The sequence below is a fragment of the Physeter macrocephalus genome, unplaced genomic scaffold (assembly GCF_002837175.3).
Source record: "Physeter macrocephalus isolate SW-GA unplaced genomic scaffold, ASM283717v5 random_478, whole genome shotgun sequence".
NCBI lineage: Eukaryota > Metazoa > Chordata > Mammalia > Artiodactyla > Physeteridae > Physeter > Physeter macrocephalus.
The window spans coordinates 1-27,414 of NW_021145764.1; the positions used below are offsets into that span (position 1 = coordinate 1).

At 56.5% G+C, this 27,414-nt stretch overlaps 1 protein-coding gene across 4 annotated transcripts; it reads left to right on the forward strand.

The window, feature by feature from the left end:
• Positions 1-87: 87 nt before the first annotated feature.
• Positions 88-21,735, forward strand: TFEB (transcription factor EB). Of its 4 annotated transcripts, XM_028485602.2 has the most exons (10): positions 218-352; positions 14,182-14,268; positions 14,941-15,151; positions 15,228-15,482; positions 16,021-16,098; positions 17,814-17,934; positions 18,025-18,081; positions 18,584-18,659; positions 19,477-19,624; positions 20,622-21,735. In XM_028485602.2, the coding sequence occupies exons 3-10, from the start codon at positions 14,957-14,959 to the stop codon at positions 21,108-21,110; spliced, it is 1,419 nt and encodes a 472-aa protein (XP_028341403.1). In that variant the 5' UTR covers positions 218-352; positions 14,182-14,268; positions 14,941-14,956; the 3' UTR covers positions 21,111-21,735. The 4 variants fall into 4 exon arrangements, with proteins under 4 accessions (XP_028341401.1, XP_028341403.1, XP_028341404.1 ...); XM_028485600.2 differs by lacking the exon at positions 14,182-14,268 and having other exon boundaries at positions 88-352; XM_028485603.2 differs by lacking the exons at positions 218-352; positions 14,182-14,268 and adding an exon at positions 1,123-1,144.
• The last annotated feature ends 5,679 nt before the right edge of the window (positions 21,736-27,414 follow it).

Sequence of the window (27,414 nt, forward strand, 5' to 3'; positions counted from 1 at the left end):
CATTCCCTTTGACATTCTCCCCCTACTTACCCGTGGCATCTGTTTCCCACCCCGTGGGCAGGGCCAGCGCTGGCAGGGCGAACGTCGATCGTGTACCTGCCCCACTTGGATAGAAAGATGGCTGTACTTATTCGGGGCAGGCGTGTCAGTGTGAGGGCTGGGAGGACATCGGAGACATTCGCGCGGGGTCAGAAAAGGAGCATTTACGATGAGGCTTTCGGTTTGTCTCAGGTTGGAGCTTAAGCATCTTTGATCAGGGGAGGAGGAGAAGTTTCAGCTGCAGGTCGGCTGCCCGAGTCTCACCCCCATGGGGGAAGCGGGGGAGACAGAAGGACACAGGTCGGGCGAGACGGTGAGTGGGGAGAGCAGGGTGACGCTCCTCCCCCACCCAACACCCACAAAAGCCAGGGCACTGGGCTCCTCTCCCTGCCCGGCAAAGGGCAAGCGCTTCTTGTGGCGTTTCAGGACAGCAAAAGGGGTGGGTGGGCCGCTGTGTGCGTTTTGAGAGTGAGACCACCATAGGGTTCATCTCATACCTGTGTGTGTTGGGGGGGCTGGATGGGGCCGGTGGAGGCGGCTCCCTCACTCCAGGTGCCTGGGGTGGGGGGACATTGCTGTACAAGGTCATTTCTTTTGTTGGGGGGAGAGGTCTCCTCTGGCTTCCAGAGGGAGATGGGGTAGAGGTGTCAGCCGGGTACCTGGGCAGGGCAACAGAGAAGCTGAGCTCTGGGTCTGGGGCAGCTGCCATTGGGGAAGTCCTGGGCTGAGCGAGGGCTAGGCAAGGACCCAGGCAAGGGACCCCTGGATTTTGTGCCCCAACTGACCATTCCCAGAAGTCCAGCTCACGCCGGGGTGGGTCTGGGGAGGAGGCCCAGCCACTGGGTTGGTGCGGATAGCAAGGGGAGAACTGTTTGATTGTCCAGTGGCCCCTGCCTGGTCTGGCCGCCCTGTCCTGCCCCCACCGGGCATGAGTCAGACCGAAAGCAGAAGCTGCCAGACATTGCGCAGGGTGAAGCGAGGCAGAACCAGCAGTGCTATTTTGGAACCTGGTTAATTCCCCCTTCTGTCCCACAGCGCTCATCACTCAGGGCTCCCCCCACCTCCTCATCACCAGCTCTTTGCCTTCCTCGAGGGGACTGTTGGGGTGAGACTTGATGTCCCCTGGCACATATGTCGGTGGGGGGGGGTGTGTGTTGCTTAAAGCTCCTCCGCTTGCTGGACCTTTCCTCCCTGGCCAAGATGTGCTGGCTTCTCTGGAACCGGCCTTCTGGGGTGTTGGGAGGGCAGGGTGCCCCCTCCTGGTGGCAGCTTGCAGACCGGGTAAAGGATGGTTGGTGGCTTTTAGCACTGCCCGTCTGGCACGCACCCTCCCCCTGCCCCGCCTCCGCCGCTCTCAGGCCAGCTGTCAGCCGCCTCTCCCAGGGCTGTGAGCTGACAAGGGCTTCAGGTGGGAGCCTCTCCTGGCAGTGACGCTTACAGGTTTGGGAGGGATTTCCAGACCCAAAGGGGAGATATTTTGGGGCCAAGGGCCTTTCCAGAACCCATGACATCACGCATCCTGCAGCAGCCCCCACTGACCCCCTAGTCAATGGTTCTTTCTTGGGTGGGCACCTAGGCCTGCTTGAGGCCCCACATTTTAGGATTTCTTTGGAGCCCGTGTGAGCCTGGGGGCCCCTGACCGTCCAGCCCGCGGAGGTGACAGAGGTCAGTGGGTGTGTGTTTCTGAGCTGAAGATGAGGGTGTATAGGTGAGAGTGTTACCCACCCGTGGGCTGGGGGGATGGGTGTCCCTGCCGCTCCCGAAGCTGTGTGGTCAGGGAGAGGGTGGGCTTTGCTATTGCTCGCGTGATTGTGTGCGTGGGAGATGGGTGCAGCCTCCATCCGCAGTGTGTTGCCGCCTCTCAGGGGGGGCCCTGAGGTCAGCGCTCCAGCCGGCTATTTACCCCCCAGCAACCTGGGGTGGTGGGTTTCATGCACTGGGGCGGGGGACTGTCAGCAGGCACGTTGCAGGTGACCAATTAGAATGTGGGTCCCTCTTAAGCTCAGGTGAGCAGGACTTGGGTTTCTCGTCACTCAGCTGGGTTTGGGGCTTAGGCGGGGCGGGGAGGGGCAGAGCCGTGCTGGGGGAAGAGTGGTCTCCCAGGCCCGCTGCAGGGGCCCCAGCGTCTCCCATGCCTCACGCACAGCATGCAGGCACAGCCTGTCCTCGAGGTTGTCTGCTCTCTGCTGGAGCTGTTCTCTGGGCAGCCGAGTCCTGGGGTGGTGTGTGTGTGTGTGTTTGTGTGTGTGTGTGTGTGTGTAGGAGATGCTGTGAGCGTGTGTGAGTAGGTGTTGAGTAGGTGTGTCTCGCACGGCCTGTCTGGGTTGCTTTCCCGCTGGGAACCATATCAGCTTCCAGTCAGTTCCCGCAGACTGTTTCCCCTCCTGCCGGAGCCAGAGCCCCAGCACCGAGTAAGCCCGAGTCCAGAGACGGCTTGGAGCCCTGCATTCCCGCCTCTACCTTGGCTCCTGGGCCTGCCTGAGAGTTTGGGTTGTTTGCTCAGGTTCACTGTGGGGCTCAGAAGGCCTGTGCCTGTCCCTTAAAGGATCTCTCTCCACCTCCCAGCTCTCCCCTCCCACCTGTCACACTTGGAACCAGCAGGTGATCAAGCTCCCAGGAAGCGGCAAGTAAAGTGACTTTAACGTGCCCACAGATCTCCTAGGAGTCCATGTTAAAGTGCAGATTCTGACTCAGTAGGTCTCGGCTGGGGCCTGAGAGCCTGCATTTCTAACCAGCTCTTGGGGATGTGATGCCTGTGGATCTTGCTTTGAGTGGTGGAGTCTTAAATGGCCCTCTTCCATCCAAACTCCAGCCAGATGGACTCTGCTCATCCGGCCAGGGAACTAACCCTCAGGGGCCACCCCCTAGGTGCCGGGCTCCTCACGCACTTCGGCTCCTTTGATCCCCTCACCTATTCTGAAGGAGGTGGCATTACTGCCATCCTGTTTTACAGATGGGGAAACTGAGGCTCTGAGAGATTGAGTACCTGTCCCAGGTCACACAGCTGGAAAGTGGCAAAACCAGACTTGAACTCTGGTCTGTCAGGTGCAGAGCATATGAGCATTCCACTAAACCCAGCCATCTTCCGGGGAGCGGACTCAGAAGGCTGAGATGGAGCCAAGGCGGGTGGGTGAGGGGTGGGACCGCAACTGCAGGGAACAACATCCAACCCCACCTGCCTAGCCCAGGGCCCCTCCGCTGATGGGCTTACGATTCCCTACCTGCCTCCTCAGGCCCTTTCTGGACTGACTCCCCGCCTGGGCATCCAGCCTGCTGCCGTGCCCCTGTGCACTCACCTGTGTCTGCGGAGGTTGGGTATGCAGACCCGCAGACCAGGCCCCCCAGCTCCACTGCCTGCCAGCGTGCAGCCTTGGCCAAGTTGTCAGCCTCTCTGCCTCAGTTGTCCCCCTGTGAAATGGGGGATATATTACTACTTCCCCAGTAGTATGTGCTTGGAGGATTACATCAGTAACATGTATCAACTCAGAATTGTGCCTGGCGCATAGGAATCGCTCAGTGCCAGTAGTAACAAACGCCCGCTGGTTTGTTCCCAGAGACCGTAGGCCACCTTCTGCGAATGTAATGCAGTTGTCAGGGCTCATAGGTGTTTTTCTTCCTTCTTTTTCCCCTGCAGTCTTCCAAAGCCTTCTTTTATTAGGCAAAGCCTGGATACTTCAGTTTTAAAGAGGTTGTTTTTGAAATCCTCAGAGGCAGATTAAATTCTTAAAAAGGAAGCCAAGCAGTAGGAGTTCATTGCAGTGGACAAGCGGAGATTGGAGAGGCCTTCGAAGCGGGGAGGAAGCAGAGGAAGCCCCCAAGGGCGGGGGTTAGGAGCCAGGCGCCCGGCCTGGGGCAGGGAGACCTGGGTTTGGAGCTCAGGTTTGGGAGCCAGAAGCCTCTCCGTGTGCCGGCTGCCCGCTCCTCGCTGCTCCTGGGCTGCATCCTCCTCTTCTGAGGAGATGGACGATCGAAGGCTGGGTCTCCTATGCTGCCACAGCTCTGGAGAGGGAGTTCCTGAGTGTTGGAAAGCAGCACCCGGCTCTCCCTGTCACAGACCTGTAGGCTGGCTCCCCGGGCACCCGGCCCCAGACCCATGCATGCTGCCCGAACCCTGAACCTTCCTGGACAGAGCAGGAAGGGGGCCACCACGGCCCTTCCAGCCTCCTCACATGATCAACCAGGGGTCCAACTGGGAGAGGGGACAGGACGTGTCTGAGGTCAGACAGCTGGGTGGTGGGACAGCCAAACGCGGTTTTTCGATCCCACTCTGCCCTTTCAGAACAGACTCATTCCAGAGGGTCCAAACTCCCCGGTCCCAAATCCATGATGGCACACAGTGACCAATCAGGCGGAGTCTTGAGACTCATCTTCCCTGGCGGGGGTATCGGTGACCTTATGGGCTGACCTAGCATCCACCAAAACTTAGCTGATCTTCCCTCAGCAGGGGGATGGGATCAGGTGGGCTGGGGTGGGCGGGGGAGGTCACATGGGGCTTGAAGCCCTTGGAGACCCGTCTGGAAATCCTCCCCTTGCTCTTCAGGCCCCTTTCCTGTCTGGGGTGCCATCTGTGGGCTGTACTCCCCGCCCTGCCCCTCCCTCTGCACAGACAGCTCTGCTGCCGTCCAGTGCCAGATCTCCGGTCCATGTAATCGCATTTCTGTCCAGCCAGTTTGATATAATTTCCCCCTGAGGCCCTCGTGTGGCCACGTTACCGCCTCAGTGAGATCCAGCTATATGGTCTCCTGAGCCCTGGGCATGGATTGTCTTGGCTGTTCAGCAAGAAGACAGCCTGCAGGTGGGCGGGGCCTGGCCTGTGTTCTGGGGCATCCAGGAGGGCTAAGGGGTGTGCAGGCCTCTCTGGGACCCTCTGGAGGGTTCACTGAGGGCAACACGGGGTGAGGGAGTGAGGCGGGGCTGGGAGTTTACGGGAACAATAATCCATCTATCTACAGGGATCTTCCCTGTGGGCCCCTGGTTACCTCATGGGACTGGAGCTGGTGGTGGTCGCACACCTGAGGGAGACCTGGGCTGGCCAGGAACGCTTCACTATGCTCTTGCAGTGTGGCCTTGCACAGGGCCCTTAACCTTTCTGAGTCTTGATTTTCTCATTTGCAGAAGTTCTGTTTGTCCCATGAAGTGTTTGTGGGGGACAGGTGAGATCTGATATAGGTCATGTGCTGAGTGCAGTGCCTGGTCCATCGTGGGGACTTGGAGTGTCTGCTGAATGAGTGAACAGGTGGTAATTGAGCACGTGATGGGTGGTTGGATGGGCAGCCTCCCAGGGCCCTGAGCCTTGTTCTGGGAAGTCTGCCGGCTAGGATCGGGTGGAGGTTCTAAAGAAGAAAGCTGATTTCTCTGGGAGCTTCCTTGTAGCTGGGGAGACTGGAGGTGACCAGGAAACAACTGGAGAACAAAGTAGTGTGGCCACAGGCAGGCTGTTCAAGGGATGGGATGTCCAGGATTGGGGGTGCAGGGGAGAAGGGGAAGAAGGGCGTTTCAGCCCCTTTGCCCTACTCTAACGTAGGAGAGAGGTGGCTGCCCACTGAGCGGCAGGGTGAGGGATTCTGCAATGTGTGTATCTGTGTGTGAGAGACAGAAACAGACAGACAGCAGAGAGTCTGCATGTGTGGCTGGGCTGAGTCTATGCGTATCCCAGGATGGACATCTCCCAGGACCTTTCTGGTTTCTCCCTCCATGCTTCCCTCAGCCACATGTCCCCCTGGCCCACCATCCTTCAAAGCCCAGTGGCAGTCCTCCTGGGACAGGCCTTATGCCAGGGTCCAGCTGATCCCTATGGGACAAGACAGGCACCTCTCTGGTCTGGGATTGCCTTTGAAGCTGCCCCCCTTGCCGCACGATTGCCTTGCCTTGCCCCGGGCCAGCCGGGAGGTGCCAACTCCCACCCTTTCCTGTGGGATGTGAGCCGGGTCCTCGGGCTGATGGGCCTGAGCTCTGGGCCCTGGAGGCCACTCAGCAGGCCGGGAGCTCCTGCGGCTGGCCTTCGTCTCCCCTCTCCTTCCTCTCCCTCCTCCCCACCTCCTGCCTGTGTTCAGGCTTGTCTAAAACAAGCCCCTGCCTGTACTCCCCCCGCCCCCGGCCTTCTGCAGCGTCCTGTGGTGCACACTTACCGGGGCAAGTGTGAATCCCAGTTGCTTTTTTTCAATGTTGGAAGCATCCGGAGAGCCCACTGTTGCCTTTCATGACCCCTGAGGAACCACGGATCAGCTAAGATAATAACGACGCACATGACTAAGTGTCTCCAGCTCTGAGCCCCGTGCTAAGTGCTCTGCCCGCTCCTGATCTCTTTAGAACCTAGAGAGTTGGGTTTCGCTGTTCCCCACCTGCCTCTCCCATAGCACCGCAGTGAATTATGTATAATATACAAGCTTTGGAAAAGAAAATCTTTTAAAACCCAAGGCTTTTCGAGAGGAAACAAAGAGGGTGCCTGGTATTGGGAAAAGCTGGCCAAGGCCTTTCTGCTTCTGGCCAGGCTGTAAGGAGAGACAGAAGCTGGTGATCACTAGGCAGTGCTGTCCCCCCACCTGGGGCCTTGTTATGGGGGTGTGTGTGCGTGTGCGTGTGTCAATGGATGGGAGAACGGATGGGACCCTTTTCTCAAAAGAAATTTAAGAATGGAAAGAGGAGACTCACCCAGGGATGCCCCCGGTGGGCATGGATGAAGAGAGAGTAACCAGTGACCGAATGGTGATATCGCCCTTCTGCCTGTGATTCCACCCTTGCAGAGGTGAAATCACCCAGCGTCCCAGCTTAGATCACAGCAGCTCCCTGGGAGAGGTTCCCCAGCTGGTAAGTCCCACTTGAGTGATGGAAAGGCTGAGGCTAGGCTCAGACACTGAGTCGGGCCCAAGTCTGGGATTCATCCCCAAGCATTCTGATGCCAAGTTCCCATAGCATCTTATGGGAGGGCATGCTTGCTCCTGGGGATCTTATGACACCTCCCTACCCTTAGCTCTCTTTGGGTTTGGCCCAACTGATGCCCTCCAAGCCCTGCAGGGACCCGTGACTGCCTTGGTAATTTGGAACGGCCCTGTCCTAAGGCGGGGTTGCGTGGACGTTCTTGTTCCGTTCCCTAGTTCATCAGGCCTTCCTTTGCCACGTCCTCGGCCAGAGGGGGCTCAGAGCAGATAAAACAAACCCCAGACCTGGAATCTTCCCCTCTCTTCCCTTCCCAAGGCTGAGAGGTTACCCAGGAGGTCTCGGGGTCCTTCGCCCTGCTTCCGGGAGCCTTAGCACCTGTTCAGGAGGCCTTCCTTTAGTGGTTGGTTTGATTTCCCCTCCGCCACGACTAGGCAGCTCCCACACAACTGGTAGTCTGTAACAGACTGGGTCAGAAGAAAACTTCTTCCTACCACAGAGGTGCAGAATGTGATAAATGGCTTAACCAAGCATCCCGGCCTCTGAGCTTCAACACTTTGTTGTTTCAGCCGCCAGACATATGTTTCTTTCTGGGAATACAGGAAATTATCTCTGCCCTTTGAGGGAGGGCAGAATTTTTTCTGCTTGTGTTTGGGGATTCCAGACCATTCCCTCGTCCTGGGCACCCTCTGGCCCCCTGAGCTGGAATGAAAGAGATCAGCTGCTGAAACACTTTGATGGGGGGGGCGGGGGGGGAGAGGCGCATCTTCAGTGGAAAACCATAAAATAAAATGTGGCTACCTTGTCCCAAGTGCAAGACCAAGGCCAAACTCTTAAGTCCCAGGACTAGGGTGGTGGAGCCAGACAGCCAGCATCCAGCCTCGCCACTTATTAGCTCTGTGACCTTTGACAAGTGACAACCTCTGTGTGCCTGTTTCCTCATCTGTGTGTGTGAGGGGGACAGTACTGGTACTCATGTCATGAAGTGATTGTGATAATTAAATAAGGTGCTTTGAACCATACCTGGCGCATAGTAAGTACTACATAAGCATTAGTATAAAATATTTTTCCTCATTAGAAAGATATACAGGGACTTCCCTGGTGGTCCAGTGGTCAAGAATCTGCCTTCCAATGCAGGGGACGTGGGTTTGATCCCTGGTCGGGGAACTAAGATCCCACATGCCTCGGGGAAACAGCCTGCGTGCTCTACAGCCTGCACGCCACAGCTAGAGAGAAGCCCACACGCCGCGATTAAGACCCGACGCAGCCAAACAAATAAATTAATTAATTTAAAAAAAAGAAAGATGCACATGTTCATTATAGAAAAAGAACAACATTGCAAAGGTAAAAAGAAAAAAAATCACTCATGGTTACATCATCCAAAGAAGTCAGTAATATTTTAGTATATTTCCTCCCAAGAGGTTTTTCTACACGTTTGTACATGATGATCAGATTTTATATACAATTTTGCATCCTACTTTTTGTCACTTGACATATCCCTGTGTTACTTATTGTAAATACAACATTTGATGAGGAGGAACACAGCATTATTTTTTTTTTTTTTTGACTGCGTGGCTTGCAGGATCTTAGTTCCCCTACCAGGAACTGAACCTGGGCCCTTAGCAGTGGAAGCGCAGAGTCCTAACCACTGGATGGTCAGGGAATTCCTGAACACAACATAATTTAACCGTCCTATTGCTGGACATTGAGATTATTTTTTATTTTTTGCTATATAGTATAATGGGCATCTTTATGCATAAAAGCCTTTTCTGCATTTGAGATTTCTTCCTCAGGCTAGTGGATATTTTTTCAGGCTTTGATACATATTGCCAAACTGCTCTTCCAAAGAGGATGTACCAAGCTACATTCGGGCAGTTGCATTGAAGCTGCCTGGTACCAAAGGCATTTAAAAGTCGTAGCCACACTTGGGTGGGGGAGGGGAGAGGGTAATTTGTTCAACTTTTCTTTTACATTCTTTAAGGTCTGCCCTCATTCTTACGTAAAATTTTAATGAAAGTATGACACACCTACTGAAAAGTGTACAAACTATTGAGTGAGCATCTGGATGCATTTTCATAAACTGGACACTCCCGTGTCACCAACACTGGTATCAAATTACAGAACTTTCTTAGTCCCCACATCCACCCCAGGCTGTCCTGTGCCACCTCCCTGTCACTCCCCCCGCAAGAGTGACCAGGATCCTAACTTCTAACACGCCAAGATTCATTTCTTCCGTTTTTGAACTGTACGTACATCGATCGTGCTGTGTGTGTGTTTGCCTTCTTTTGTTTGCTGTTAATTATGTCTGCAAGAGTCATCTGAGTTGTGTGTAGCAATAGTTGGTTCACTTCCAACACTAAGCAGCATTCCAGGGCATGGAGGTACCACAACTTCTTTATCCATCTTCCTGCTGATGGACATTTGGGTGGCGTCCAGTTTTGGCCACTATCTATAGCGCTGCTGTGAACTTTCTAGTCCGTGTCCTCTGGTGCCCACATGGATGCTTTTCTGCTGGGCAGATACTTAGGAAGGGAGTTGCTGGCTCATGGCGTCTATGTATTTTCTGCTTCCTGCTCGTATTTTTAAAGGATCATCTGGAAGGCAGAAAAGTCCCCAGGGCAGTTCAGGCCCCACTGAACTCCCCACCGAAGGGAGTTGCCTCGGCTCAGGGCTTTTTGGGGGGCCCTCCATGAAGATCATGTCCCCTCTGAAGGCTTGTATCAGGGCTGTAGTGGAAACTGAGTTAGGCCCTCGGTCCTGGCCCTCCAGCTCCAGCTGGCATGTGGCTTCTGACCCTGGCCGGTGCCCCCAGAGGCCACTCAGTGTCCTCACCGGGGGTCCTCAGCTGGTTTAACAACCATCACGCTGAGCAGGGCAGGGCTCGGGCCAGACTCCAGGTGGAGCTGGGGGGACCCAACTTCGGACATGATTGGAAGCAGGTTGGGCCCCTCACAGACCCCTAGAAGCTGCCCTACTTCCTTTTCCCTTGTTTTAAAAGAATCACACAAGTAACACATCTTCACATCCTAGGAGTTAAGTGCTTCGAAAGTGGAATGAGAAACGATAAAAACCCCTCTTTTCCCCTCCCCACTCTACTGCCTCTCCCCAGAGGTAACACAGTGAACAGTTTGGGTGTTGGGGGTGCCCAGATGAGTGGATATAACGTGGGGGCTGTGAACCAGGCTGCCTTGTTCAAATTGCCCTCCTGCTACTTATCAGCTGTGCAACTTAGGGCCAGTGACTTCACCTCTCTGTGCCTCAGTTTCTCCCTGAAAATTGATAGCAATAATAGTAGTCACTGCCTGGGGTTGTTGTAAAGAACAGATGAGTTAATAGTTGAAAAGCACCTAGCCCAGCCCTGACCCATGGCAAGGATTCAAAGAGCATCTTGATTCTTCTAGGCTTTTCTACACATTTACTCATTTCCTGCCTAAGTGGGATCCGGCTGTACATTTTATTCTGCAGTTTGATTTGTCCACTCAGTGCTGTATCTCTGAGATCTTCTTTCCTATATCTGAGACCTTTCTGTTCTGGGACCCTCTTTCTCCTTGCGTCTCCTCATGGAGTCCACTGATTTCTCCCTGTCTTTCCCCTCCCTCTGTCCACATCTTCCCTTGGAAAAGGTTCTGACCAGCCTGTTCATACTAAGGCGTAAATGACTGACGAGGGAGGCTGGTGTGAAACCACCTCAGGCCCCTGACCAGAGGAGGGCACAGCTTTGGAGGGGAGCCAGGATCCACCCGTTATCGAACGCCCAAGGGCTGTTAGGTGCGTTCTGCACACTCGCTGTGTCTCCTTGAATCCTCACAACGACCCCAAGAGGCAGGTGCCATTATTGGCTCCATTTTACCTGGGAGGAAACCAAGGCACAGAGAGGTTAAGTGGCTTTCCCAAAGTCACCCAGCCAGTATGGGCAGGGCAGGCACTTTGGCTGCCTCTGTTGGACTGTGAAGTCCGTTTTGGTCACAACTAAGCTAGAACCCCGACACGGCTTAGGGAAGGTAGAGGCAGGTGGGAGGTTCTGGGGGAACCTCAGCAGAGGCGGCCCGTGGATTCTGAGGGTGCAGATGGGGGCAGCTCTCATTGCCTCGGCTGCAACTTAAGCCCCTGCTATGTTTTCCATGCTACTGGGCAGGGGCAGGAATTCTCTGGATCATCAGACCCCCGGTCCCCTCAGGAGGAGGGGACAGGGGCGAAGGTTCTTCAGGGAAACACCCTAGCCCCGGGGTCTGCATCGTAGTGGACACTGGAGTTCCCGGTGTTACTGAATACATGCACGGTGGACCCTTTCCAGGCCTGGTGGGTCTGACGTCAGACGGTGGGGAGGGTCTGGGGCATTTTAGATCTCCCGTGTTCCTCCTCAGCCCTTCCTGACCAGACTGGGCACTGGGGGAGGCTGCGAGTGGCCCTTAGGCTTTGAGTGAGCAGGTGTGCTTGGGGGTTGGGGGGGTGTTAACACCCCCAGGGTCTCTCTTGGACCACCCCATCCGCCCTCGGATCCCCTCACCCCTCAACTCCCGCCCTTAACCCCACACCCATCCCACCTGGCCATGCTTAGAGCAACCCAGGCTGGGAGCCAGGGCAGGGGGCTGGGACTCTGCGGGTAGCAGCACCTCTGCGAGGGGGGTGAAAACGTTGACAATACGATGGGGGCTGGGAGAGTCACCTTCTGTCAGAGGACCGGGGACAGGCTAAGGCTTCTGACACTCTTTGATACACAGACAGCTGAGGTTCATAATTCAATATCCTCCCCCAGGAGGCTCTCACAGACCCCGGCTGGGTGGTGGGGCAGGGATTCCTGCGTCCATTTTACAAATGAGCAAACTGAGGCTGGCGCAGGCAGTGAGAGGCTGAGCAGGCCGAGCCCATGTTCTCGCCCAGCCCAGGATGGGCGCCCAGCCCTTTGTGAGAGAAACAAGGGGCTCGTTCTCCCTCAGTCCTCCCCGTGCCGGCTGGCACTGCCAGGCTGGGTGTCTGCACCCTCACCCCACCCCCGCCCCCATGGGCCAACTGAAGTTAGATTGTTCCTGAGGGGGAGGGGCTCACTGCATTTGTGAGCGGGCAGGGGGTGCAGCTGCGAGGGGAGTGAGCTGGGCTGGGGTCAGAGCCTGTGAGGTCTGCAGGGCTGCAGTTGTGGGAGGGCGGGCAAAGACAGGCTACCCCTCTGTAGGAGCACAGGACAGAGGTGGAGGCTGCAGATGTGTCCCTGCTACAGGACAGAGGAGGGGGGGGAACGGGTGCGTCTGCTCCTTTCTCCTTGGGAACTGTCCTGTAGGGAGCTGGGCAGAGGGACCCCTGGGGCTGAGGCAGCCTTGTCACAAATTCCTGGCCTACGGGGACAGAGGAGGGAGGAAGGGAGGTAAGGTTAGGGCCACTGAGTACTCAGCCCTCGAGATGGGTAGTGCCACTCCACTTTGTAGGGCAGGATGCAGGGTGATTAGAAGGAGCCATGGCTTGGGGGTCAGGTGGCTTGGGTGGCCCTGGATCAACCAGATGTGCAACCTGGGACAAACGCCTTCCCAGCTCTACATGGAGACATGATGGTCTGAAGACCCTTCACCCTCATCCACCATGAGCCGGGGAGCCAGAATGTGGGATTGGGTCCCCACTGTCGGAGACCTAACCTCCCTGTGCTTCTGTTTCTCCTTATCTGTAGAAGGAGAATAATAACCAAAGCTACCAGATGGGGCTGTTTGAGGTTAAAGTGCTTGGAACAGTGCCCAGCACACAGTAAATGCTCAGATAGATGCAAATTATTATTATTTCCATGATCCGGGGATTTTCACTGAATATATGCCAGTACCTTCCGCTAATGCTGACTTAGTCTGATGTCTGGCATTAGGCAGAACGTGTCAGCCTGTGCTGCTTTCCTTTGCCACCCCCAGAGGTCTGGTCTCATTCTTAGGACCTTGGGGCACAGCTCTGGCCTCTGGTCTACGCTGTGGCTGACCCTCCAATCTTGTGCTGATCCATCACTCACCCACTCAGCCTACCAAGTGCTGCACACTGTTGAAGACACATTATTTTTATTTAACGCTCTCACCAATCTTCTGAAACTCTTTACAGGTCAGGTAGCTGAGGCTCAGAGAAGTTAAGTGACTTGCCCAAGGTCACACAGCAAAGAAGTGGCGGAACTGAGATTCAAGCCCTGTTTGTAGCACTTGCTCAACTACGAAGTTGTACTGCCTCTTGCAATATCGCTGAGAGGGGACCCTCCAGCCCCTGTCAGGACCTTATGGCATCTGGGCACCCCCAGGGCCCCTGCACCTCTCAGAGAGTCTTAGCCCATCCCAGCTGGGAAGGACCTTAGAAATCACCCAGTCCAACGTTTTCATCTTGTGGGTGGGGAGATGGAGGCTCAGAGAGGGGGAGGGATGTGCCCAGGGTCACTCAGTGAGCTAGGGACAGAGTGCGACCAGCTGCAAGACTCATTCTGTCCTGTCCTGCCCCCTTCCCAAATAGGCCTTAGTCCCCTGTCCTCCTGAGACCCTTCAAAGATCAGGGCTGATGTGCTGGGTGGTGGAAAGCTCTCCCTGGGCCCTGGGAGGACCAGGTGCCCTGCAGTGGCCCTCCCTGCGCAGGGTTACAGTGGCCTGAGGACTTGCCTTTCTCATTTACTGGACTGTAGATGCCAGGAGCTCAGGGACTGCAGCTGGCTTGCTGCTGTATGGCCAGTGCTGGTTCATAAATAGTAACCATTCCCTGCACATGTTCATAGAGGCCTGAGGCATAGCAGTGAGCAAGACAGACAAAATGCCTGCCCTCAGGGGAGTTTGCATTCCTATTGCATTCCTATTCAATTGAAATAGCTAAGCAAAAATGTGTAATATTTAAGATGGTGATAAGTGACATGGAGAAACAAAACTGGGAAGGAGCATAAAGTGAGGGGGGTGGGCTGGTGGGGGGTTTGCAGTTTTAAATAGGGTAGTCATGGAAGGTCTCTGTAAGGAGGTGACCCACTTGAGTGGTGGAGGTGAAGGAATGAGCCATGGTGGTGTCTGGGGGATGGGCACCTCAGGCAGAGGGAAGCGCAGGTGCAAAGGCCCTGAGGTAGGAAACGTGCCTGGTATGTCTGAGGGATTGGGTGTGGCTGGAGCAGATGGAACAAGGAGGAGAGGAGATAATGGGGTCACAGGGGCCATGAGGTAGGGACAGATCATAGAGGGCTTTTCATGGTAAGGACTTTGGCTTTTACACTGAGTGAAACAGGAGCCATGGAGAGTTCTGAGCCGAAAGAGGGACAGGATCTAACTTTGGTTTTAACAGGACCCCTCTAATTACCGAGTTGCAAGTAGAATGTCATGGGGCAAGCAGGAGGGATTCTGACGTTAGGAGGCGCCTTCAGGAAGCCAGGTAAGGCATAGCAGAGGCTGGGCTCACACTGGTGGCAGCGAGGCAGTGGCAGAGGAGGATGTATCTGAGGTCAGATCTGGAGGCTTACCAGGTGGCATGAGAGAGAGAAAGGAGTCAAGGTTGACTTCAAGTCTGGGAGGCTGACCTGGAGGGAGTCTCCATCTCTGGCCCAAGAACCAGCAGACTTGGGTTTAAGTCTCTGTCACCCACTTGCTTGGTGACCTTGGGCAAATCCCTCCCCCTCTCCTGTAAAACGTGGTTGCCCTTGTCCTGGCCCCTTCCCCAAGACCCCGTGCACTTTGTTTTGTTTTTTTTTTTAAAGAGATTATTTTTGAATTTTATTTAATTAATTTTTTTAACATCTTTATTGGAGTATAATTGCTTTACAATGGTGTGTTAGTTTCTGCTTTACAACAAAGTGAATCAGTTATACATATACATATGTTCCCATATCTCTTCCCTCTTGTTTTGTTTTTTGTTCGTTTGTTTGTTTGTTTGTTTTGGGCTGCACGGCGTGGCTTGCGGGATCTTAGTTCCCTGACCAGGGATGGAACCCGGGCCCCCTGCAGCGGAAGCACAGAGTCCTAGCCACCGGACCACCAGGGAAGTCCCAAGACCCCACGCACGTTGAAGGGGACCGTGCCTCACAGCACTGTCCCCTCCCGTCCGCAGGGAGCCAGCAGCCGCCATGGCGTCACGCATCGGGCTCCGCATGCAGCTCATGCGGGAACAGGCGCAGCAGGAGGAGCAGCGGGAACGCATGCAGCAGCAGGCCGTCGTGCATTACATGCAGCAGCAGCAGCTGGGGGCGCCGCCCACCCCCGCCATCAACACCCCCGTCCACTTCCAGTCTCCGCCACCTGTGCCCGGGGAGGTGCTGAAGGTAAGGCCTGCTCCACCCTGTCCCTTCGCCCCGGTCCTCGGGGCCCCGGCCCTGAGCCCCTTACCTCCTCCTCCAGGTGCAGTCCTACCTGGAGAACCCCACCTCCTACCACCTGCAGCAGTCCCGGGACCAGAAGGTGCGGGAGTACCTGTCTGAGACCTACGGGAACAAGTTTGCTGCGCACATCAGCCCTGCTCAGGGCTCCCCAAAGCCCCTGCCAGCCGCCTCCCCGGGCGTGCGGGCCGGACACGTGCTGTCGTCCTCAGCGGGCAACAGTGCCCCCAACAGCCCCATGGCCATGCTGCACATCGGCTCCAACCCTGAGCGGGAGGTGAGTGAGGAGCTGGCCGGTGCCTGCCACCAGCAGAGCTGGGGCCACGTGCTGTGCTCCTGGGACTCCTAGTCTAATGGCAGAGGCAAGATGCTGCCCTCGGGGAGCCCCGGGTCTGAGGGGAGACGCGGCCCCGCCCTCGGGGAGCCCCGGTCTGAGGGGAGACACAGCCCTGTCCTCTGGGAGCCCCAGTCTCCCAGGAGAAACATCCCTACTTTGGAAACCTCTGCTAGGGAGAAACAGGAGACTCATACAGGAATGCCCAGCACACCTGCAAAGCCATGTCCTGAGAGAAGGTATATAAAGCCATCTGCCTGGGCAACTTGGCTCCTTGGGAAGAGCCCTGGCCTGGGCCGTGGGGCCTGGGGGACCTGGACAGCTCATCCTCTCTCTGGGTCTGTTTCCTTCCCCCCAGGTGAGCAGATGGGGTGAGGTGGGCGCCAAGGTCCCTTCAGGTCAGTGGCTGTCCCAGTGCCTCCTTTCCCCTGCCTTTCTCCGAGTAGGCACCCCCCAATACGGACTATCTTTTCCCTTTCAGTTTGATGTCATCGACAACATTATGTGTCTGGACGATGTCCTGGGCTTCATCAATCCCGAAACTCAGATTCCCAATACGGTATTGCTGGCCAGGGCGGGGTGGGTGTGTCAGAGGGAGGGGCAGTGGCCCTACAGCGGCTGTGAGCCTGGAGAGAACTAGAATATCTCCTACAGAGATGAGAGTCACCTCCATCAAATCATGTGGCGAGGGCCCAGGGTCCGGCAGAACTGTGAATTGAGTGCACCTTAGCCTGCGTGCATGGTGGGGCCTGGGGGGAGAGGCGGCTGGGGAAGGCTTCCTGGGTCGGGGGTGGGGCAGGAGGCACTGGTGCTGAGGGGAGCAGTGTGGCCCCAGGAAGGCCTGGAGCTGATGAGTTTCTCTGAGATATGGGGCCCCCTCTTCTACCAAGCCCAGGACCCAGAAAGCACAGGCCTGTGTCCCTCACTCCAAGGGGCAAGTGATTTCAGGCTGGTTCGGTTCCCTCCCTCCGGCAGCCTCCTGGCAGCGTTAATGCTCTCTGGGCTTCCTGGGCAGAGGTGACAGGGCAGGTGGGAAGGGGTCAGGCTTGGAATCAAGAGGCCTCCATTCTGGCTTTGGCTGTGACTCTGGGAAGTCCCTTAACTGTTCTGAGCCCCTGGGGATGATGCCTTCTACCCACGGGCTGGTGGGAAAATTAGATAAGGCAAGAAATTGGGGGCTAGCTCTGCACAAGGCGGACAGGTACTTACACTGAGCAGGTGCAATTGCAGGTGTCCCCTTCCCTTTTTTTGGAGATCCCTGAACCTTAGCTGTTCACTCCTGCCCCTTGGGCCCCAGCCCATGCTGCTGAGGGAAGTCAAGGAGTCAGTCCTCAATCCCCGCGGCCTGGTGACAGTGCCCAGGGGCTCATCAGGAGTTGGCCGGAGCCAGTGGGTCGGAAGCCTGCTGCCAGCAGGGGCATCGGGGGATGGGAGGCCAGAGAGGAGGGCACAGCGTCTGGCCCCTTTAGTGGGGGCCCGGGTACCCTGCAGGGTTCTGGGCCTGTGATTTGCTCTGCGTGAATGTGTGGCAGGAACTGGGAAGATCTTTCCAGAGCTCAAACCTGTCCCTGTGGGGCCCGTTTAAACCCCCAATGGCTGCTCATCACCAAGTCCCAGGGTCTCTGCAAGTGGAACCTACCCTCCAGCGTCCGGCAGGATCTCCCCTGACTCCCCCCCATCCCCCCCCCACCACTGCGCTCCTTCAGCTTGAGGTGCTTGTGACCTCATGCTGTGTCCTGGCCGCTTCCCTGCTCAGCCATCCCCCTGCCGAGTGCCCTTCCTCGCCACGCCCTCTGGAAACCTTCCAGAAACTCCAGAATAGATTAGGTGCCCCTCCCCTTGGCTTCCAAAGGCCCTGGGGGAAATCCTCTCACCCACTATCTCCTCTCAGCTTGAGGTGCTTGTGACCTCATGCTGTGTCCTGGCCGCTTCCCTGCTCAGCCATCCCCCTGCCGAGTGCCCTTCCTCGCCACGCCCTCTGGAAACCTTCCAGAAACTCCAGAATAGATTAGGTGCCCCTCCCCTTGGCTTCCAAAGGCCCTGGGGGAAATCCTCTCACCCACTATCTCCTCTCTCTCCAGCTGCTTCCCAGCGCTGGCTGGTTGCTCCTTGAGGGCAGGGGCTGCCTCTTATTCAGCTCTGGACTCTGCCCTGGGTGACCCCAGCACAGCCTCCCCCAGTGTCCCGGGGAATCCTGGGACGATGGGCCCTGGGGAGAGCCCCCCGAAGACAGGGGACTGCTCATCGGGTACCCTTCCCCACCTCACCCTGCAGCTGCCCCTGTCCAGCAGTCACCTAAATGTGTACAGTGGAGACCCCCAGGTCACCACCTCCCTGGTGGGCGTCACCAGCAGCTCCTGCCCAGCCGACCTGACCCAGAAGCGAGAGCTTACAGGTACCAGCCCGCTGCTTCCCTGCGCCCCAGCTCCCGAGTCCTGCCACTTCCCTTCCCCGCCCAGCTCCTTTCTCCTCTCCTGTTCTCCAGATGCTGAGAGCCGGGCCCTGGCCAAGGAGCGACAGAAGAAAGACAATCACAACCTCAGTGAGTTTCCCCAGCCCCTCTTCCTCCCCTCACCTGGGCTGGCTCAAAAGCCACTCTGACCTGCACAGCTTCTAGGAAGGATTCCCTACCCAAGGCCTTAAAATCCTGGCATTGGTGTGACTGGGTTCAGCACAGCCCTCTTCCCATCAGCCCCTTCTAGGAAGGGGTGGGAGAGGCGCTCCAGGGAAGAGATAGTCAAGAAATTCCCAGCACTTCAGAGGGAATGAGTTTATCAGATTGTTTTCTTTAGGGCGTGGAGTCTGGGAAGGAGTTCTGGGCAGTGGAGAGAGAGAGTCTTCCCCAGGCAGCTTCACCCGCTACAGCCTGACCCCCTTAGCTGTGTCCGACCTGCCCCCGACCCCCTCACCCCCACAGAAATCCCATTTGGTTGGTCACCCATTACTTCCCAGAAGGACTAAGGCATCCCTGCTTGGGCTGGACCCTTCGTCCCAGGTGGGGTCCTCATCCCCTAATGGCCCCTCCTGGAATGTGTTACTTTTAGTTGAAAGGAGGCGGAGGTTCAACATCAATGACCGCATCAAGGAGCTGGGAATGCTGATCCCCAAGGCCAACGACTTGTGAGTGGTTTTCCTGGAGGAGGGGAAGGGAGGGCAGCAGCTCACAGGTATTATCTGCTGGTTGCCAGGGGGAAGGGATGGGAAGAGAATCCCTTGGTTGCTGCCTTAAAGAGCTTATCATCTATTGGGGAAAAGAAGATTCCTCCCTCCCCCAAATAAGGAAGGTTCAAGACAGAGGAGCAGATGTCCCAGAAGTGAGGGTGGGGTCAGGGGTACTTCCTGAAGGAGGAGTCATGCTGGGGATAGTTTGGCAAGGCCACAGGACTGGTGCAGAGGTGGTCCAGGGACAGGAGTAGTGAGAGTCAAGGATGAGTGTGCGTGTGGGTTTTGGTGGCAGGAATGGGAGGCCTGGGGAAGGAGGCTGCTCCGAATTGCTTGGTGCCTGGGATTAGTGACGTGGGTGGTGGCACCATAGTTACCTGGGAAGGCCCGTTCTGTGCAGATGGAGATAGTAGGGGTTGGCTGGATCTGGGATTTGAGGCAAAGTTGGGAGAGGCGACATAAGCTCCGAACAGGGTTGTTTTTTGTTGTTTTTTGCGGTACGCGGGCCTCACTGTTGTGGCCTCTCCCGTTGCGGAGCACAGGCTCCGGACGCGCAGGCTCAGTGGCCATGGCTCACGGGCCCAGCCACTCCTTGGCATGTGGGATCCTCCCGGACCGGGGCACGAACCCGTGTCCCCTGCATCGGCAGGCGGACTCTCAACCGCTGCGCCACCAGGGAAGCCCCCGAACAGGGTTTTACTTCCACCCACTAAGCTCCTGGCAAATACTTGCCCCCTCCTCTGAGCATGCACCTCTGATTCTGCCTGGCCTGCAGGGATGTGCGCTGGAACAAGGGCACCATCCTCAAGGCCTCTGTTGATTACATCCGGAGGATGCAGAAGGACCTGCAGAAGTCCCGGGAGCTGGAGAACCACTCTCGGCGCCTGGAGATGACCAACAAGCAGCTCTGGCTCCGCATCCAGGTCTGGCCCCTGAACTTGGACTTCTTGGGTAGCTCTGACTCCTGACCCCTGGCCTGAGTCCTGACCCCAGGGGCAGTGCTTATACTTCTGAAGTTGGAGACATGGGGATGATGCCCATGGGGAGGGAGGACGTATCAGTCAGGATGTTATAGTTTGGTAACAAACAATCCCCAGCAGCTTTAAGCAACAGATGTCAGCTGGAGGGCCTGTTCCGTGAGACCCTCATTCTGGGACCCAAGCTGACGGACAGGCACATCTTGAGCTGGCTCTTAAAGCCATGTGTCACCCTTATGGTGACACTTGTCCCTTCTGCTCACATTTCCTCCATCAATGCAAGCACATGCCTATACCTAACGTCAAGGGGGCAGGAAAGGGCAAACCTACCCCTGTGGGAGGCAGAGAGCTGGGACTTTATGGTGGGTAATGCTAAGAATCACCACAGGGGACAAGAGAAAGAAGAAAGGCTTGGGAGAGTCCATCCTACCACCTAGAGCTGCCTAGTCCTGGCTCTGTGTTGAAGGCCTCTTGTCCTCTTTGCACCTGAGGCTGGTCACCTATACAAAGGGCAGCTAGACTACAGCTTAAAATTCTTCTATCTCTTATGGTAGATAATACAATTCACATTACAATCTAGCACACATAGCCATACTCAAAGTGAAAAATCAAAGTTTCATGAAAGAACCCTCATCCTTAATAGATGCAGTGCATTCTGATAGTTTCTCATCTAGTCTAATCTAGGCAAGTCTATTTCAATTTAAAAAATAGAGAGCTGGTCAAGGCTCACTGTAGTGGTTTCCCAACCCACTCGTGAGTTGCGACTTGTAGTTTGAAAAAACACTGGTCTAGACTCTACAGCTGCCCTGTGCTTCCTCCCAGCTGAGACATTTTGTGGTCTTGGGTGCCACAAAGGGAGGGGCAAGGGCTGCAGCGGAGGTGGGGGGCAGGCAACGGGTGCCCACGGGTGTGTGCCTCCATCCTCTGTCTGCCACACCTGCAGGAGCTGGAGATGCAGGCTCGCGTGCATGGCCTCCCCACCACCTCGCCCTCAGGCATGAACATGGCCGAGCTGGCCCAGCAGGTGGTGAAGCAGGAGCTACCCAGCGAGGAGGGTCCGGGGGAGGCCCTGCTGCTGGGGGCCGAGGTCCCCGACCCTGAGCCACTGCCGGCTCTGCCCCCCCAGGCCCAGCTGCCCCCGCCAGCCCAGCCAGCCCAGCCACCGTCCCCATTCCACCACCTGGACTTCAGCCACAGCCTGAGCTTTGGGGGCGGGGGCAACGAAGGGCCCCCGGGCTACCCCGAACCTCTGGGGCCAGAGCATGGCTCCCCGTTCCCCAACCTGTCCAAGAAGGATCTGGACCTCATGCTCCTGGACGACTCCCTGCTACCACTGGCCTCCGACCCCCTCTTCTCCACCATGTCCCCCGAGGCCTCCAAAGCCAGCAGCCGCAGGAGCAGCTTCAGCATGGAGGAGGGCGACGTGCTGTGACCTGGGCCACGGGGGTGGGCCTGGGGGGTGGGAGAGCCAGGGCCACCTCCCTCCCACCCTCCAGCCTGTACTTGTGTGTGAAGTAGCCCCTGCCCTGCCTCACTCCGCCCTGTCGGCCCCCTGTTTGGGCTTAGTGTCCTTGGCAGTCCGTGGGGTCGGAAGCCCCCCACCCAGGGGCAGCCCTCTTGATGGGGCTGGGCAGGAATAGGCCTTCAGCCCGGCTCCCGGAGGTGAAATCATGAGGGCGAGGGAGGATACAGGGTGTGCTGGAGGTAAGATGAGGTCTTACCTTCTGAGCCTGGTCCCCCTACCGATGAAGGAGGACCCGTTGGAACCAGGGGTCCAGAAGTTCCTTCTTGGAGGCAGTGACTGGTCCAGGGGGTGCCCAGGCCTGCCTTTCTGGACTCTGATGGCAACAAGCCCGTCCTCCAGCCTGGCACTCCCCCCACCCCCCTTTGGTGCTAACAGCTCTCCACCAAGTAGTGTGAGGGCGGGGGTGGCCAGAAGAGGAGGCGCTGGGTTCAAGTTAGAGTGGGGTCACTTCTGGAAGAGCAGCTCCCCTCCAGGCTCCCCACTTTGTGCCTTTAGTAAACACTGTGCTTTGTACCTGTTTGTCCTGTCTCTTTGGAGGGGGGTCTGGGGACAAGAGAGATGGGAGGATTCAACCCAGTGGGCTCCTTTCTGGATTCAGAGTTCAAATGCCCCCATGGGGATCAGGGAAGGGGGATACAGACAGGAGGGACTGAGTCCATCACCTAGTTTCCCCCAACTCCCCAGCCCTGCCCCATGGGAAGCTGGAGATCTAGCCTTACTTAGGGGGCTCGGGAGCTGCCGCGGGCCTTGTCCCTCCTCGCGGCCACAAGGTGGCGCCACAGCCCTGCTGGTCTCACACCTCCAGCTGTGGCCTGAGACCGCTGACCCGGGTGATGTGGGAGACCCCGTTGCTTGTAAACCAAGTCTACTGCTCCTACTGCTGCTCTTGAGCACTGTGGGTCCAGGCTACTCCTGGCTGGGGATGGGGGGCATGTTTCTCCTGTCCCCACCCCCAGTTCTTTCCCCTCCATAGGTGGGCTGCCTGATCTGTGCGGACAAGGCCCTCTACCCTCTTAGTTTCTCTAGCAGGACAGGCTCCCTAGGAAGTGAGGGGCTGCATCCTTCTATGGGTTTGGGGAAAGAGGGACCATGGAAACCAGTTTGGGAGGAGGTGGGAGCACAGGACGCTGGGTGGTGCCCAGGGCGTGGGTTCTGCTCCGGCGCCATCAGGCAGTCAGGCCCCCACTAACACTTTTCTCTCTCTGGGCTAAAGCTCCCTCACTGCACAATAGTTCCTGGTGCCTCTGTTCCAAGATCCTGGGACTTTATGACCTCACCCAGGATGGGGAAACAGGCTTGGGGCAGAGAGAGGTGAAGGGGGAGCTTTTTGAGCCCTGGGTTTCTTGGGGGGAGGGAGGAGAGGGTCTCTGGGGGCTTTCCCTGGTTCTCCTTCGACTGCCCACAGTCTCTTCAGGCAAAGGTCAAAGTGGCTTCCCCCTCATGGGGCCCTATGAGGCCAAAGGGGCCTAATTTTAAAAAAAGAAAAAGAAAAATCCCAGGATGAAAATGGCTAAGTGGGCAATTTCCTCCTTGCAGAATGGTAGATTGAATCAACGTTGGAACAATTAATGTATGAGGGAGAGAAGGAAAGGGGGCCGGGTGTGTGGGTGCTGATGGCGGCTGGGCCGGGGATTAATCTCAAGGTCAGATGGAGCCGTGGATGACCTTGTGAGTTGGAGCCAGCCCAGGTGCTGGCACCTCCTTCCAGTTCCAGGTGCCACCCTACTGCCGGGACCTACCCACAGCCTGAGAACCCCCTTTTCAGCCCCTCCTGGGGCAGGTCCTGGACTCTGGCTGGGAGATACCTGATGGGGGAGGCATGGGGGTGTGGAAATCCCAAGGCCATCCTTCAGGGCATTGAGGACTCTCTCCTACCCCCATCTGTTCTCCCCCTTCACCCTGGGGACTGACTCAGTGGAGTGAAGAGCTGCCCTCCTGCTTCCTCAAGCAGCCCCTCAGGACCATGGTATCCCCCCTCCACCTGCCTGCAGGCTTCCTGCCCCGAGGTTCCTTCAGCCTGGTCACCACCTGCAGCTTGGGAAGCAGGGTCTGGACAGCCAGCCCATGGGGCAGCACTGGGGAGCGAGTGGGGGGGGGGGGTTCTGCCCACAGGAGGGTGCCACAGAGCCAGGAGCGGGCAGCTGCTGGCTCCCCTGGCAGGGGTGGGTGGGGCCGATGTCTCAGCTTAATTGTGCTTTTCAAGCTGTCTGCCTGCGGGCCCTGCAGGTTTGGTTCAAGCAGGCACAGAGGCTACCTCCAGAATTTCAGCAAGCCACCAGGAAGTGTTCGTGTATCTGAGACTGGTCTGCATGACCCTTAGCTTGTGGCTGGAATGGCGTCGGCCAACAGCTTCTGACCGGTGGTTATGAACATCTCTGAATAAATAAGAAGAGGATGCAGTCTTCATCCACACCCTTTACTTGGTAGACAACACCTTTCCAGACGTCGGGTCCACGACGGGGAAACTGTTTGTAAAAAGGTGGAGTGGGTGACGGATTGGTGTGAAGGCAGAGACGGACCTGTCAAACTCCCTCGTTTCACTGAGGAAAACCCCCACGGCCTTGAGAACAAGCCAAAGTGTGAAAAGGTAGTGGGGTCTGGGAAGGGGTCCAAGCCAGGTTGGGGGAGGACAAGCAGCTGCAGCTCCTTTGGGTCCCCTGTGGAGCCCCAAAGCCAAGCAGGTATACTGGGTGTGAGGGTCCTGCCATCCTCAGCTCCACTCCCTGTATCTGCCTGTCCTTCCCCCACCAGCTACTGGCTTCTCACCTCTTGTACTGGGAGGAAATTGGGATCCGAGGCCCATGAAGTAAAATAGACACCCTCACCGGGGTGTACACACAGGAAGGTGGCTTTCTACCCCTGACGTCTGTGGAGCATTTCCCTGCTTGTTCAGATAGAAGGCCAAGAGTGGACTCCAGGCTCTGCTGAGGACAGGCCGGGGGTGGCGCTGGCTCTAGGCTCCTTATACCCACCTCCTCAGCATGGGGAAGTGTTGGACGTCCACCAGCATCTCCTCCAAGGCCTGCTCCACCATCTGTAGAACAGGGCTGTCTGGGAAGCCAGAAGTGGAGTGAAGTCTGGGATGGGGATGGAGTCGGGAGAAGCAGGACCTCAGTATGTCCTTCTTGGAATTTCTCAAGTTTCCATCACCCACTGTTCCTTTTTTTTTTTTTCCCCCAATATTTTTATTGGAGTATAATTGCTTTACAATGGTGTGTTAGTTTCTGCTGTATGACAAAGTGAATCAGCTATACATATACATATATCCCCATATCTCCTCCCTCTTGCATCTCCCTCCCACACTCCCTATCCCACCCCATCCCACCCCTCTAGGTGGTCACAAAGCACCTAGCTGATCTCCCTGTGCTATGCGGCTGCTTCCCACTAGCTATCTATTTTACATTTGGTAGTGTATATATGTCCATGCTACTCTCTCACTTTGTCCCAGCTTACCCTTCCCCCTCCCCGTGTCCTCAAGTCCATTCTCTACGTCTGCGTCTTTATTCCTGTCCTGCCCCTAGGTTCTTCAGAACCAGTTTTTTCTAGATTCCATATATCTGGAATTATGGTTTCTCAGGGTATATGCCCAGTAGTGGGATTGCTGGGTTGTATGGTAGTTCTATTTGTATATTTTTAAGGAACCTGCATACTGTTCTCCAGAGTGGCTGTATCAATTTACATGCCCACCAACAGTGTAAGAGGGTTCCCTTTTCTCCACACCCTCTCCAGCATTTATTGTTTGTAGATTTTTCACCCACCGTTCCTTTAAATCAGAGATTCTTCACTGTTTGGAGATACTGGCTTGGATGAGCGTCTCATATACCCTATGGATATCACCCCCCACATAGCCTCCTAACAACAAACCCTAAGTTTAACCCTCCTGCTCCCAACCCATGCCTCCCTCCCCATCTCAGAGCCTGGGCCCCTCCATGCCACCTGGCATGTCAGCTGGAGCAGCTAGAAAGAGCTCCTTCAATTCACCTCCTGTCCCTCACCTCCTGAGACCTTCACCTCCCAGGGTCCAGCCCCCATCCCCCTCTCGGGCTCCTCCAGCCTCATCTTTTTTCTTTGCTCTCTCTTTTCTGAGGGGGGCAGTGAAATTTATACAATATTTAAGCAGCCAGAGCCGAGTCCGGGAAGATATTATTAATGTAAAAGGGACGGGCTGCAAATGCTTTTGGACCTGGTTACAATTAGAGGGTGATTTTTCTAAAGGTCAATGAATTCAGATAATATTCAGGGGGGAGAGAAATTTAATACCTTTTTAGTGAATTAATTAATTATAATATTATATCGGCTTGGGGTTCTTTTCCAGAGTGATTAAGGGAGCGATCTGTCTTCTGTGAGGCCGGGGAGTGGTGCCTGCCGCAAGCGAGGCCCCTGTCTCAGGGCTCAGGATGGGGGTCCTTCACCCTCCTCTTACTCTGGAGGTGGCCAGGGAGCTGGAGGGGCTGTGGGTAGCAGGGGAGGCAGGCGGGACCCGGTCCGGGTCGGGGCAGGTGTGGTGCTTGGCAGTGCCCTTTGCCCTCAGCCTGGCCCTCCACCTGCTGCCTGGTCGCTGAGCCTCGCACCATAGCTTGAGAAGCTGCGGTGTGGGTTATGGCCTCCTCTTTTACACTTGGAGAAACCGAGGCCCACTGGGTTCAGGGCCTTGACCTGAACCCCATTATGAGTTAAGACAGACTGGGGTGGTGGAGCTGGCTGGAATAACAAGAAGGTTCCCCCCGCCTCCTGGAAAATCTCCATTGGCTTGTGTAGTTCCCCTTTCAGAAGAAAGAGGCTCTTTAAGGGCATAGCATGTGCCCAGGCTCTGCTTGTAAAATGAAAATGTCCCAGGAGTGCTGATAAGTCAAGTTGCTGTGAGGCCTGGAGAGGCAATAGCTAAGACTTCTGACACTGGAGAGCCCTGAAAGCACCCTGGGGAGCACGCCTCTCACCCACTTGTGCATTCATCCATGTGTTCAATCATTCAGTCACTCAAACATTTGTGGCATGCCGCCTCTTGTGCCATCTCGGACAGACTGAAATAGCCCTTCTCGAGGGCCCACCGACCACATCTTGAGCCCCAGGTGCTCATCTGAGCGATGGAGGGTGGGCTGGGGAGATGTCTGTGGTCCCTTTCCACCCAGACAGCAGCCCGCCTCCACCTGAGGGCAGGAAGACTGGCTGCGAGATAGTGGTTATTCACTCCCTCAGCAAACCTTGAGCACTCCTTAGAGCCAGCTCTGTGCTGGGTGCTGGGGATGCCCTGGTGGATAAGGGACAGTCCCTACTCTCTAGAAGCCAGTCCCCAGGCAGGTGGGGGCGAGGAGACAGGCACATGAACAGCCATGATGATTCAGCAAGGGGCTTACAGGAAGGCAGAGGCGGTATTAAACTGAATCATGAGGGACCAGGCTGGCAAGGAGACGGAGGGGGCATTCCAGGCACAGTGTGCGAAGGCTGCCTGTGGACCAGAGGGCTGGGGAGACTGGCAGCAGATGAAGCTGGAGGGCCCAGGCACTGACCAGAAGACTATTCCACGAGGCACAGGTTTTGGGTCCAGGAAGGCAGGCAGCAGCAAACCAAACGGGCCTGTGTTGAAATGTGGGCTCTGCCGTGGCTTGCCGTGTTAAGGGGAGCGGAGGAGACTTTCTCTGCCTCGGTTTCCCTTCTGTAACTGGGGACTGCCATCTCTACCTCCCAAGGTTGTTGTGGGAATTAAAGGAATAACTGAAGGGAAATGCCAGGCACAGCATCTTGCTCAAGGTGTGGCTCCAGACTTACCTTCAGTTGGCCCTCGAGGGGCGGGTGGGTCAGGGCCCTGTCCCTGGTTGTCCCTGCAATTCCGGTTTCCTACCCAGGGGGCGCCAGCGGAGGCCCTAGCCTGGGGACCTCTCTGGGGGCAGGGGGAGACCAGCGCTTTCCTCCCCTTCCCGCGGGGCCTCTGCTACCCGCCCCACCGCTGTCCTTCTCCTCCCTCCCCCCGCACCTTGGCCTGGCTGCCCCCCGCCCCTCCCCCATCCTCTCCTCCCTTCCCGTGTGCGGCGGGGCCGGGAGGGCCTTCCCATTGTACTATCTTTGGGGCCCTAAATTAAAATTGATGACATCTTGAAATGAGCAGTGAGGGTAATTTTGCTTCTGAGCCGGGATGCTAATGAGGCCCCTTAATGGTGCGAACGCCGAGCTGACGGGTCGTGTGTCACGCGCGGCGGCGAGGGGGGTAATGGCC